Raw genomic sequence first — 13,758 nt, 5'->3', positions numbered from 1 at the left:
CTTTACCTGGAATTCATGAGACCCTGAGCAGATTTTCTTATCTTTAAGACAAAGAGTGGTCCAACTTCCCTGATATGACTAGTACTGGGTCAAATGGAAAAGACATGTGAGAGGGACTGGCAAGAGGTAATGGGCTTTACATATATGCCTGGCTTAATATGGACCAGAACTGGTAAGAAAATCAGCTCAGGCACACCACTCCAGAACCACAGAATGGTCCACATAAGCTGGATAAGCTCAGTCCTCTACTACCCAAGAGCCAAGGGAATGGTTAATTAGTAAGACATAGTACCACCTAGTGGCCACAATACCCCTCTTCTCCCTTCCCCCAGGTGTAGGGAAAGGCTGATCATGTAAATCAATGGCTGATTGGTCAGATCTGGAGAGAAAACAAATACACCTTTCTTTTTTAATATTAACAAATACAAGCAGCAGAAAGGAGCAGCTGCTCTCTGCTGTTCCCTGAGGGAAAGCCAGAGCAAAAAGCTGTTCCTCTGGCCTTCCTCCAACTGTAGGGCCTGCCTAGCTCCTCCCAAGGCAGAGACTTTGTTTCAGCCCAACTTCCCTCATTCCAACTCTCCAATCAGGATGAGAGGCACATGGTTGCTGGCGATGGGAAGAATACTGTAGTTCAGCCTCTGCTCCTTTAATTCTCAGCCTGGAGTAGGTCCTCTCATCCTTCTGCAGGTAGCTCCTCACTTGTCCTGATCCAGGAGTCAGGAGGGCAATCAATCATACCACAAGAGTGGGCAATGTAACTTCAGTCATCTTCAGATGACTCTTCTTCTGCCTCTTTCAGCCACTGGATGAACCTCTGCAGCTGTAAGGAAGCAGAAGGAAGAGTTACTGGGGGACAGCCAAGTGCCCTCTCACTTCTCTTGGTGGATAAACAGCTCCTAACAGCCAGAGTCTCTGGACACTAAGGCCAAAGACCTGGGAACCACCTTGGCCAGAGGAGGGAAGACTGACTCACCTGCTGATTCCTGCGCAACTGTCGGCCCTTGTCAGTTACGTCCTTTTTGCTGAACCAGGTCAGGATTGTTTCCTCAGCCAGGATCTCCAGCTGGTAGAAAGCCATCAGTACCTGCGGAAGGCCAGCAAAAGGGATCTCAGGGGCTTTGCAGGGTCCAGCATGATAAAGTGGGTAACAGAGGGAGAGGAGGCATAATCTTAACAGCTCTACCTTCTACACACTGAGCAGCCTCCTCTAAACAAATAAGAGTTGAACTGTTCGCTCTGATGCTGGGGCAGGATAAGTTCTGAAACTATTGTTGGACAGTGCTCTGCACATTCCCAGGTTAACCCCCCAATAGTTGCCTTACTAGAATTAGCCTGTCGTTAAGCAGTACTGATGTAGCAATGAGCTGGATACTAGGGACAAAGTCCATGTTGGTCACCAAGGTCTCTTTCAAAGCAGATAGAGAAGCATGGAGCTCTAGGTGGTATTCACCTTGGCCATGGAAGTACCAAGAGCTTCATGCTCTAGGAAGAAGTCTTCGATGGCTGCCAACACTTCCAAATGGTCAGCTGCGCGCTTTATGTAGTTCCTAAAAACAGGGCTCCAAGCCTTGAGCAGCTATGAAAGAAAGAAAGGAAATACAATATATTTTTGAGAATGCACCTATACTTTAAAAGCAATGACAATCAATATTGATACATGTTTTTTTTAATGACACAAAAGGGCAAGAGGAAAATGATAGAGGTCCTGTGGAAGCATGTCAGAGGGACTTGGGAGTTGTTGGCAGCCAGAGGGAAAAGAATAGATTTCCCAGGAAAAGTGAAAGGGGGTCAGATGCTAAAGGCTGCCTCAAAATACCTATTCCCAGCCTACAGGTTGATCTTGTTCTGGCTAAATAATTTTCACAGTCTGAAAGTTCAAGTCTATTATTATTATTATTTTGATCATTGGTTTTCATTCATTTGTTTTCGGAGATGGGGTTTTGCTATGTTGCCCAGGCTTGCCGCAAACTCTTGGGTTCAAATGATCCTCCTGCCTCAGCTTCCTAAGTACCTGGGAGTTCAGATACACACCAGTATGCTGGCTTCCAGGTCTATTTCTGAGTATCCTTTTGGGGACCTATTAGGATCTGAGTCCTCGAGTCTCAAAGGCCAGCATTAAACCCAATCTGATTACTTTGGACAGCCAAAGCTGCTCAAGAACCCAACCAGTTTCCAAAGGCAAGGAAAAAGAAAGGAGCCAGAAGTAGCATGTACCCCACAAGACCATCTACTCTTGACTTCCTTTAAAGTCAAGCACAGTGAGGATGAGTGCCTCCACCTAATCCCTATACCCAGCCCCAAGCTTTGCTCACAGGAAGCAGCAGGGCACAGTAGCGGTTTGGGTCAAGCGGGGTATCCATCTGCTGCAGGGGGAGCTCCAGGACCACATGGCTCAACACCTCCATTACCTCCTTCAGGCTTATGTTGTAGGCATACCTGTGGGGAGACTGGTGTGACAACAGGGCCTTCACTGGCCCTTTCAGCATGCTGCAGGACAGCAAACTAGAGGACAGAAAGTCAGAACATGGAAGGGGAAGGTTTTGGGAGGGGAGGTCATAATGAAGCTAAAACTTAATGCTTTCCTTGCTCCAAATACTACCATCCTTCTCCACTTGGGACAGTGAGAGAAAAGGTTCCTATTTGGGAAAGAAACACTTCGGAGAAGCTCTACCTGCCCTGAATTTCCCAGGGTATAAAAGAAAAGGGATGGGCTCCTCTTACTTGAGAGAGTTGATCTCCAGGACTAGATTGTCACAAGAAATGTTCTCTTCTTTGCCTCGCTGTAATGTTCCCAGGACTTCATTCTGGAACACTAAAAAAGAAAAAGTTCACAGGCCAACATTATTCCAGATGCTTTGCTTTAAGTCTCCTACTCTTGATTTTATACTAAATTGTTTCTGGGAGGAACGAGCCTTAAGCTAGCTGATGTAGGTAAAGAATAGCCTCTGCTCCCCCGGTCACTCACCTTTGATGTCATCCAGCTGAGGGGAGCCTGCCCGACTGTCCAGCTCCTCAGAATCCATACTTCGCTCACTTTCAGTTTCACTCTCTTCGTCTATGTTGATCTTGAGCCCTTAGAACCCAGAAAGGGTGGAAAAAAAGAAAAATAAGAAAAGAGCCATTGTCAGAGAGCAATATATCTCTCCTATCAGCATGAAAAGAGGAATGAAAAGTAATCTGACTCTGAAGTAGTCATTCTCCTTCAAAATATTGACTTAGAAGCAGGAAGGCAGGTATAAGGCCTTGTTTACCCCACAAATTCTGCCTTAGTTCCTCCTCTTCCTCCACATCCATGTCTGCAGCTTTCCAGAGGTAGCCCTGGCCTGCAACTCCTACTTCTGCTGGATTGTAACCTGAAAAAGGCATTGATGTTTAGAGAAGGCCCAACAGAAGTATCATCCCTCCCAAAGGAACAGTGGCTTTTCTACAGGGCAGAGAGGTACACAGATGCCCCACACCTTTCAGCTTCACTTTCTCCTTTTCTTGGTCAGCCCCGGAATCATCACTGAACTGGCCATCATCCTCATCTTCTTCTGCATCTGGAGGGTGCAAAGAGATCACCGAGCCCTCGGGTAGCGTGATATCTGGACCCACTACCACCTAGGGGAGAAGAAAGGAATAGGTAGCACAGATACATCAGTGTGTTAGGAGGGACCTTTTTATTTTTATTTTATTTTCTAGACTAAGTGGAAAGTAAATGAAACCAGTGGATTTAAACTCTCAATTCAGGTTGAATTTTGGTAGAAAAAAGGTTTCTTTTGGCTTGGTATGACTACCACTCAATTCAGGGCTTGTGAACAGTATGGAGCAGATCTCACCTGGGAAGTGAGGACACAACGTGGCTTCAGAATAACTCGTTCCTTGACCTCAGCTTTGTCACAGAGCAGAGACTGATGTATCTGTGCTCCATCAGCTACTCGAACACCCCGCCATAGGTAGGCCTGGTCCAACACCACGTTATCACCTGACTCAGGATAGAAAGGACTCCTGGTTACTCAGGGCTTCACCTCTAGGCCAGAGCCTTTCATGGAGGACAAGGCTTACTGACACTAGCCCAGTTCCCACATAGTTCTAATGTCTCATACCAACGAAGCAGAAATATCCAGTCACTCTCTAGGCTCAACCCTGAGAACAGAACATTGCTCTGCCTGACCATTCTCTACCAAGTTCACAACTACTAAAGACTATATACAGGGCTTAAGAACTGGGAAACCTTCCAGATTTCTGGGAACAAACTCAAGACTTTTATTAGAATCATATCCATCTCTACAAATAGAATCAAATTAGTCTGCCTCCTCTTTACATTTTAGAATTTGAATCTTACTTTGTTCTTTAAAGGGGCAGTATCATTAGAAGCATCACTTTCCTACAGCCACAATGAGTTACCAAGAGGCTAACCAGTTAATTATGAGAGGGTAAAAAGAACTCTGGGTTTACAACCAGAATACCCAGAATTCAAGCATAGTGCTGCCTCTTATTAGCTATGACCTTGGGCAAGACAACTTCTTAGAGCCTGTTTATAAATTAGGATAAATAATACCTACCTCAAGGTTTTTGTGAGGATTGAATAAGCTCAGATATATAAATAGTAATACACTAAATAGAGGTTATTACTGCATGTTAATTATCCACTTGGTCCTGAATGTGACTATAGGGTGCTCTGGAATGTGAAGAGTCATCCAATAATAGGCTCACAGGTTACAGTTTAAAGTATCAGTTGTCAAATCCTCATTCCTTTTTTTCTTAAGCTAGCCTCTCTAGTCCCTTGTTCCCAAGGACTAAAACCCATGGGTCCATCCTTGCTTCTGAAAACACAAGGTCCCCAGGTTCCTATTCCTAGGATGGTTGGTTTGATTCCCCACCTGTGCTCACCAATGTGGCAGTCGGGGCCAATGACACTGCTGGTGATAGAGCAATTGCTGCCAATGACAGTGCCAGAACCCAGAAGCACATTTTCCTCCAGGATGCTGCCATGGCCCAGGCTGACCTCAGGCCCTCGGTAGATGTTGTGTCGGGAATGAGTGCAGCTGTGTGTGGTGCTGTCAGTGAAGTTGGCTTCTGGAGTAAGAGGGTAGACCCATCGCCGGATGACATCAGCACAGACAGCTGAGTACATGTGTAGGTTAGAGACCCGGGCACCATATTCTCTAGTTGTTACGTGCATGTGGATCTGGTTCCCTAGGATCTAAATGGGAAGGAAGTTGAGGTCAGCTAAGCAAGCAAGACAGGAAGAATATCCCCAAGTATAATATCTTCCTAAATATCCTCAGTTCCCTCTTCCTCTCTGTAACAGCCAAACAGCCTGAGAGTTTTATTTGTGGTCTATTTTCCCCAGCTTCCCAGCTATTTTCCTTGCTCCTAAGCCTCAATAAAACACAAAAGTTACCAAAGTGGGATAAAATCCAAGCTCTTTCCTACCCTCCTAAAGAGGCTTTGGAAGACTTTTCTCACCTCTTCATTCACTAACAGGCCTCGTACAAAATCATCTCGAGTTTGGTAGTCAAAATTGTCTGTGAAGAGTTGAGCCACCTGAAGAGGAAGCAGGGCGGGCTAAGGTTAGGTGCTATTCTCTGGAAGCAAATACCAGCCACCAGAGACCTATCAAACCTATTTTGGACATGGACCAGAATCCCAAAGAGGCTCTCAATACACTGGGGAGAAGATGACATCATCTTTTGGCTTTACAACAGATAAGAAAAAGAGAGAGAAAAAATATCCCCTATCCTTCTGAGGAGACAAAAGACCCTCAGAATTCTACTCTTCAAATGTGTAACTCTGGCTCTGACAGCTCACCTGAGGAGAGCAGATGCTGATATGACAATCCAGTAAATCATATCGAATCTCTACTCCATCTCCACTGCCCTGGAACAGGCTCTGAGGGGAGAAGTGATATGACCTTTAACCTGTTTCTCCTGCTGAAGCCAGTCACTTTCCCATCTTGGGGACCCCAGATACCCACACACCAGAGGAAATGAAAAACGCCGGAGGCCCTGGGTCTTCTGGAAATGCAGAATTCGGTTTGTGGCACTATCCACAGCCACCACCACATTGTCCTCATGGCAACGAGTCGGGTGGCTAGGAGAAGATTCCTTGAAGATCATTGTCATCACAGATACATTTTTTTCTAGCTTCCGCCTCAACCTATAAAGGATAGGAGGGAGAGAGCTGCAAAGAGCAATCCTAGAGTTCTGTTGTCCCCTAACCCTTGTCCCTGCCACTTTCCCTTCCTGACCTATGTTCCTCCAGGGCTCTGGTAATATTGATGTTTGAGATGACATCTCCATACACCAGAAGAAAGTCAGAGCGCACCAAGGCCTTGGCATCAACATCACGCAGGACATCTCCCAATGATCGATATAGTTCTGATGTAATTATTCGAACCACATTGAGGGATGTGGGGCGGCACCACTTGGATTTCCTACAGGGAAGCGAACGAGTAAATCAACCATAAACATCACATGGACCTTCCCAACCCCTTCCTCAATTAAACATTCACCCTCATTCTCTCTGGCTTTTTTGGGTTTCTGCCAGCGTCCTCAACTTCAAAGAGATTTATGTACTGTAATTAATGCTTTCAGCATCCTGTGCCACCAGTTTTATTTTATGGGTTAGAGAAACGTGGTTATTTCTTCTCTATACCTTGAACCCTATCCCCAAACATAGATTTGAACTTAAAATCCTATTGAAACCTAGGGTATAAAAGTCCTATGAAAACATACTTGTCACGTCACCTTTACTCTTCGAAGTCCATACAAAATTTAGGAACTGTCTGATGGTGACCATGCTAATGCCCTTTATTTGCTAAGCTTCCATAAATTCTGAGAGCCACTCTTTTCCAAGAAGATTTCAAGTAGCTGAGATTACAGGTGTCTGTCACCACACCCAGTTCAATGAACATAGTAAGGGCTTATTATATGCCTGGCACTAAGCTAGGCAGTAGGGATACAAAGATGAAGGAGAACTCATTCTTGTCTTTGAGGATCAGAACAGATGATATATGGACACTCAGTGGAAAACAAAGATTCTATTTTAATAATTTACATACTACAGCCATTAAAAAAAAAAAAAAACCCACTGAGACCAAATTTTGTAAGTGAGATTCGGAGAAACCCAAGCCCAAGTGTCATTCATTTTTTTTCTTTTTTTATGAGATGAGGATCTCACTATATTGCCCAGGATGCCTTCAACTCCTGGGCTCAAGCAATCCTCCTGTCTCAGCCTCCTGAGTAGCTGGAACTAGGGGAACTCGTTGGCCCAAGTGTTATTCTTATTTTTGTCACAGGAACCTCAAAATGGACAGACACAGAGCTTAGCTGCTCACCTCATGATAAGTAAAGAAAATGACCTTAGACCTTACAATAGGATCTAAAAAGACACTTTTTTTAACCCCTTCGTTTCCCCTTACTTATATCCATCCTGAAAAAAACTGGATAGAAATGGTGAAGCATAGAAAGCAAAATTACAGGGCCTTACAGTAAATGTTCTTTGATTTGAGCAGCCTTCCAGCAGCAAAAGACAAAGGTTTCCTGTACACCTGTGGCAGTCAGGAATTCCAGAGTGTAGTCAATTAATGCCACATTAGCCAGGGGCAAGAGGACCTGCAGGGCAGGATATGAAAAATATTTGAAGTCTTTTGTTATGGGCCCTTTAGGTACCCCATAACAATAATTTTCACTCCTCTACCAGTGTTCCCAAACACTGTAGTTTTGCCTTATCTTTCCAGTTCAAGAATAAACAGGTTCCCACCTTTGATGTTCATAGCATGCTCTAAGCTTCAAAATCTGAGTTGTTGCAATTTGGACATGGTAAGCATGGAATCTATCAGATAGAGAGCTGCTGGGTCTTTTGGCAAAGGACAATACTGGAAATCAATCACATCACCAGAACTCTAACCACTGCTAAGGTCTTCTTCCCCATAAAATTTTATTGAGTCCTAAGAGTCATGGACTAGCCACCCCCATCATTTGTTACAAATGAACAACCATTAATCTTTTGCGGGGTAGTTAGGGAAGATTTCCCCAAAACTCAGTGCAGTTCCTTCTTAACCTGATGATCCCAGGACTAGCTCAGTCCAATTTCTCATTGTCTCGAGAATTCAAGGACTGATGATAACTAACCCCTAAAATAATTCTGTCCTCCTTTTGACAGATGGAGGTTGTCATTAAAAGCTGGAAGGTAAAAAATACACTAACCCGAGATCCTGCCTGCTCTTTCTTAGGCACACCATCGCCTTTTTGGAGGCAAAGGAAGGTACTATCCCTTTTGTATTACTGCAAAGTTAAAAGGCAAAGCAGCCTCCACCTTGGGCCACTGCATCGCTGTGTGCAGGCTTTCCTCAAACAATGTTTCTATATTTATTCCTCGTCATTCCTCCCAAACCTGGGAGGACCGCCCTGAGTGCCCTACATCTGCCAGTCACTCACTTGGTCAGGCAGTCACCGAGCTTTAGACATCTGCCTTCCTCTAAACAGATCAACCCAATTTTTAGGAAAATTGGGAAGACCTTCCAGGGCATGCTTCAATAGCCAGTCGAAAGGTTAACTTGCTCCAGCCCCATCACCTCCCGGTCCGCTGGCTGCTCACGTGCCGGCGCTTACCCGAGGCTGGTCCTTGGAGATAGGGAAGAAGCGGCGATCGAAGCTATCGGCCACCAGAACCGCTTGTAGGGGCGGCGGCGGTTCTTCCTCGGTCGCTCTGGCTCCCCCGCCGCCGCCTCCTGGCCCGCCGCCGCCGCGCTTGTTAGCTCGACCGGCAGGAGCACCGGGGGCCGCCACCACTGCGGCCGCCATGTTCTTCCTTCACAGCCAACACTTCCGCAGGGAAGGTGACACCACACGCAGTAGGGGACAAAAAGGATCCGCACTGGAAACGCGAAGGACTAACGAAGAGTGGGAGGAGACGCAGAGGGAGGAGTGCGCATGCGTCTGATGTAAGCACCCTGGGGAGGTCTGAAGCTGGGGGCGTGACGTCCAGAGCCGCCGTCTGGGGCTGTGGGAAAGCTGCCGGGTGGGATCGCGCAGACGTCAGACTCTGTCTGCAAGTGTCGTAGGCCTTTGTTCGTGCGCGTACTAGCTGGAGTTCTTGCAGCGCGATGGGACTTGTGGTCGCCACGAAGGAGCCAGACCCACGTGGAATTTGTAGTGGTCCAGCAGTTTCCCTGCCCGAACATGTTAAAAATTGTAGTCCTCGCCGGGCGTGGTGGCGCCCGCCTGTAATCCCAGCGACTGAGGCAGGAGGATCGCAAGTTCTAGGCCAGCCTCGCAATGTAGCGAGAACCTGTCTCAAAAATAAAAGGGACTGGTTGGGGATGTAGCTTAGTGGTAAGGCGCCCTGGGTTCAATCATGTGGGTTTGTGTGTGTAATGCAGTCATTCTAGTCGCCTAATGGGACGTTGGGCAGCTGAAACCGAGTCCGACTTTCCCCACCCCTGGCAGGAAACTCACGGTGTAGGAGGGAGGGTGGTTAGTCTTACACACCCTGATTGTGGGCCAGGTGTGGTGCAAGTGTTAGCTCATTTACAATTAATGTAATATAAAATGTCTCTTCAAGACGTCTTGTTCTTTGGTTCAACAAACATTCTTTCGTCGGACGCCTTGACACAAGCCAGAGGCTGAGGCAGGAGGATCGCAAATTCAAAGTCAGTTTTAGCAACTTAGCGAGATCCTGTCTCAAAAGGAAAAAATAAAAAGGGACTGGTAGCTATGGCTCAGTGGTTAAGCGCTCTTGGGTTCAATCCCTGGAAACAAACAAAAACTTGCTTGCTTTTTTTTTTTTCCCCCAGTGCTGGAAGTCCAATCCAGGACAACAAACATTTCTCAAACTCTTAGACTGGCTAGTAAGTGGAAGAACTGGTTCTGGAACTCAAAAAGATCATGTAAGTCTGACTTCATAGTTACATGATCTTTTTGACAAGTTATGTGGGGTTAACAAAGACTACCTTCCTTCATTCATTCAACCCATCAGACTACTCTCTGGCTGAAGCAGAGCGAAAACAGGGGTGGATGCAAGAACACCAGTAGGTTGAAGCAACAAGCTTCCCAGGCGCCATGCTGGGAAAGAAGAGGTGGCTGCAGCGAGTAAATGAAGCGCGCTGTTGGGGAAGCCGGGGAGGCAAGGTCAGCAGCCTAGGTGTCATTTCGCAGCAAAGAATTTTCCAGCAAGACACCGCCTGTCCTTTCTGCATGGACACTGCCGGAAATCCACAGCTTATAAACTTCTACTAGGTTTCTGTACAAGTTACTCCCTCCCACCTCCTCTTTGCGCTTGTGGTTTGACTGAGATTTATTTCCATGTTGCCATTCCGACTTGACTCTCAGTATTCAAGTGCCCTCCTGTGGGACCCAGGAGTCTGTCATTTCTTCCATTGTTAATGAATGAAAACCATTTGATTTTGGAAAATTTTGCCTGGAGACAGAAAAGTAGATGGCAATTCAGTAAAAGTTTTCAATTAAATGAAATGTACGTTGTAAAGAACTGTTGGGCTGCCCTACAAATTCACAGGCAGCATAAGAGAGAAAAATTAAATAGGATTAGTGATTTGAGTGTTTGTAGGGACACGCTGACACAAAGATGCGGGTGGGTGTTCAGGGGGATGGAAAGTAGATCCAATGGTGGACGTTTTAAATGGCTTCCACGATTTTGTAAAGTTGTGAGTCCCCTGCTAAGACATGAGTGGGAGCAGTAAATAATTCAGGCCTTAGGAATCAGCTAGATGGATTTCATTTTAAAAGATGAGTCTGGAGGAGGCTCACTCTCAACCTGTAATTAATTTTTTGTTTCAAAACTTACTTGAAAGGTATGGAAGACCACACATACATAATCATAAACAAATTATAGAAAGAAGTAAAAATCCCTTCCCTTCTCTCACCTTACCCAACCCCAGGAGTTATAGCCATACCAGAGGGGCCCAGCTTCCCGTGATTCAAATTGTGATTTTTTGTTTGTTTGTTTGTTTGTACTGAAGAGTAAGCTCAGAGGCAATTTACCACTGTGCCACATCCCCAGTCCTTTTTTAAAAAATTATCATTTTTTGTTTTGAGACTGGGTCTTTTTAGTTGCTGAGGGCCCTGCTAAATTGCTGAGGCTGAACTTGAACTTGCGATCCTCCTGCCTCAGCCTCCTGAGCTGCTGGTATTATAGGTAGGTGCACAGCCAAGAGCCTGGCTTGGTTTGTGAATTTTAAATCTAGGATGGTGCACAAGTGATGTGCATTCAGCAGAACCTATACTTTGAATTTTGAATTTTGATATCTTCCCAGGCTTTCAAAATGTGTTTTATTCTCTAACAATTCTGGGTAGTGGTAGGGAGCTGCCCCTGGCAGTCAGCCACTACATCACAAAGATAAACAATTGATACTCTATAGTTCTCTGTTGTCGGTGCTTTTGGGATACAGATATTAAATAAATTACATGAGATTTTTCAGTACTTTTATTATAAAATAATCTATTGGACGATTTTACCCAACTGTAGACTAATGGAGCATGTTTAAGGTAAACTAGGGTAATCTATGATATTCCCTAAGTTAGGTATATTAAGTGGATTTTTTACTTACTATGTTATTAATTTATGATGGATTTATCAGGATGTAACCCCATTTTAGGTTGAGGAACATCTGTATTAATAACTTGGTAGATATTTTTTTTTTCATTTCCCTAAGGTTATATATATATATGTATATGTATAATTTTTTTTTTGTTTCAAAACTTACTTGAAAGGTATGGAAAACCACACATACACAATCATAAACAAATTATAGAAAGAAGTAAAAATCCCTTCCCTTCTCTCACCTTACCTAACCTCAGGAGTTATAGCCATACCAGAGGGGCCCATTATATAGATAGATAGATAGATAGATAGATAGATACATGCTCCTACATTCATTCAAACAAATATGTATACCTACACCTATTCAAACTTAGAGTTATGTTTAGAGAAAGTATACCATATGATTCTATGCTGGTACTTCAAAGCCACCCTCCCTGGGTTCTATTCCAAGGCCTAGTCATATCCTAACTGGTTAACCTTGGGCAGATTACTTTGCCTCCCCATTGTTTGCTTTCATCTTTAAAATGGAATAATGATAGTATTCACCTCATAAGGTTGTTGCAAAAATTAAATGAGATATTGTATTAAAAGTCCTGAGAGCACCGTTGGGTGTGTGGTTAATTAATATGATGATATATTTGTCTGCAACTTGATATTTATTTAATATATGATGGAAGTAGACAACCTTAGCTATTTTCAATTAATCCATAATATTCCATACTATGGCTAGACCATTATTTGTTCAACTATTTCTTAATTGTTAAACATTCAGAGTTTTGACATTTTTGTGATTACAAATAATGTAACAAGTATCATCCTATATGTATCTTTACCAACTTGCATTTATTTCTAGAATTCATTCTTGGAGTACAAATTGGATACAATTCCTGGGACAGGTGACTGACTGGGAAGCCTCTTGTGGCACTGATGGAGCCCCTTGGAGTTATGGTTTTATTGTTCTCCATATTGATTGGCATGAACATGCGAGGCTCAGCAGTGCATGGGCCTGCCCCTGTTTCCCCATGGCCTCACCAGTAGAGTACTTGGTCAACAATTTGGACTTTGTGCCAATCAATAAGGGGCGGGGGGGAGAGTGTAACTTAAATGTGCATTTCTCTTATTTTGAGTGAGATGAAAAGAAAATGTCTTTTTTTTAATTTAGGGCTGGGGATGTGGCTCAAGTGGTAGTGTACTTGCCTAGCATGCGTGAGGCACTGGGTTCGATTCTCAGCACCACATAAATGTAAAGATATTGTGTCCACCTAAAAAAACTAAGAAATAAGTATTTAAAAAAATTTTACTTTTTTTTTAGATATACATGACAGTAGAATGTATTTTGACACAGTATACATATATGGAATATAACTTCCCATTCTTGTGATTGTACATGATGTGGAGTTTCACTGGTCATGTATTCATATATGAACATAGGAAAGTTAAGTCTGATTCATTCTACTGTCTTTCCTATTCCCATCTCCCTGCCCTTCCCTTTATTAGCCTTTGTCTCATCCAGTGAACTTCTATCCGCCCCCCGCATCCCTACTTATTGTGAGTTAGCATCCATATATCAGAGAGAACATTTGGCCTTGGTTTTGGGGATTGACTTATTTCACCTATAATGATAGTCTCTAGTTCCATCCATTTACCTGCAAATTCCATCATTTCATTCTTCTTTATGGCTGAGTAATATTCCATTGTGTATATGTACCACATTTTCTTTATCCATTCATCTGTTGAAGGGCACCTAGGTTGGTTCCATAGCTTAGCTATTGTGAATTGAGCTGCTATAAACATTGATGTGACCATGTCACTATAGTATGCTGATTTTAAGTTCTTTGGGTATATGCTGAGGAGTGGGATAACTGGATCCAATGATGGGAAGTTCCGTTCCAAGGTTTCTGAGGAATCTCCATATTGCTTTCCAGAGTGTTTGCACCAATTTGCATCCCACCAGCAATGTACGAGTGTACCTTTACCCTCATATCCTCGCCAACCTTTATTGTTACTTATATTCTTTTTTAAAAATAATTTTTAGTTGTAGATGGACATAATGACTTCATTTTATTTATTTATTTTTATGCAGTGCTGAGGATCACACCTAGTGCCTCACATGTGTTAGGCAAGCGCTCTACCACTGATCTACAACCCCACCCCCACTTGTATTCTTGATAATTGCCATTCTGACTGGAATGAGATGAAATCGCTATGTAGTTT

At 43.9% G+C, this 13,758-nt stretch overlaps 1 protein-coding gene across 1 annotated transcript; it reads right to left on the bottom strand.

Moving 5' to 3' along the window:
- Window positions 1–380: 380 nt before the first annotated feature.
- Eif2b5 (eukaryotic translation initiation factor 2B subunit epsilon) lies at window positions 381–8,882 on the bottom strand. Its single transcript, XM_015499915.2, has 16 exons — window positions 8,598–8,882; window positions 7,474–7,598; window positions 6,233–6,418; window positions 5,964–6,141; window positions 5,794–5,874; window positions 5,452–5,529; window positions 4,873–5,185; window positions 3,819–3,964; window positions 3,459–3,600; window positions 3,252–3,353; window positions 2,966–3,073; window positions 2,722–2,812; window positions 2,313–2,436; window positions 1,451–1,576; window positions 974–1,084; window positions 381–820 (listed from the first exon to the last, which is right to left on the bottom strand). Exons 1-16 carry the CDS (start codon window positions 8,787–8,789, stop codon window positions 761–763), a joined length of 2,163 nt encoding a protein of 720 aa, XP_015355401.1. The 5' UTR covers window positions 8,790–8,882; the 3' UTR covers window positions 381–760.
- Window positions 8,883–13,758: the final 4,876 nt, after the last annotated feature.

This window comes from Marmota marmota, unplaced genomic scaffold (assembly GCF_001458135.2).
Source record: "Marmota marmota marmota unplaced genomic scaffold, marMar, whole genome shotgun sequence".
Lineage (NCBI taxonomy): Eukaryota > Metazoa > Chordata > Mammalia > Rodentia > Sciuridae > Marmota > Marmota marmota.
The sequence above is the reverse complement of the archived record's forward strand: the minus strand, read 5'-3'. Positions and strand labels throughout refer to the sequence as shown.

Bases quoted from the DNA above. Each gene is read 5' to 3' on its own strand.
- Eif2b5 (XM_015499915.2), bottom strand. From the start codon at position 8,789: ATGGCGGCCGCAGTGGTGGCGGCCCCCGGTGCTCCTGCCGGTCGAGCT. The intron at 7,599-8,597 runs GTAAGCGCCGGC...CCTGCCCTGCAG, and splicing joins TCTCCAAGGACCAGCCTCGG to GTCCTCTTGCCCCTGGCTAA. The intron at 3,601-3,818 runs GTGAGATCTGCT...CTTCTCCCCTAG, and splicing joins GTTGTGTCCTCACTTCCCAG to GTGGTAGTGGGTCCAGATAT.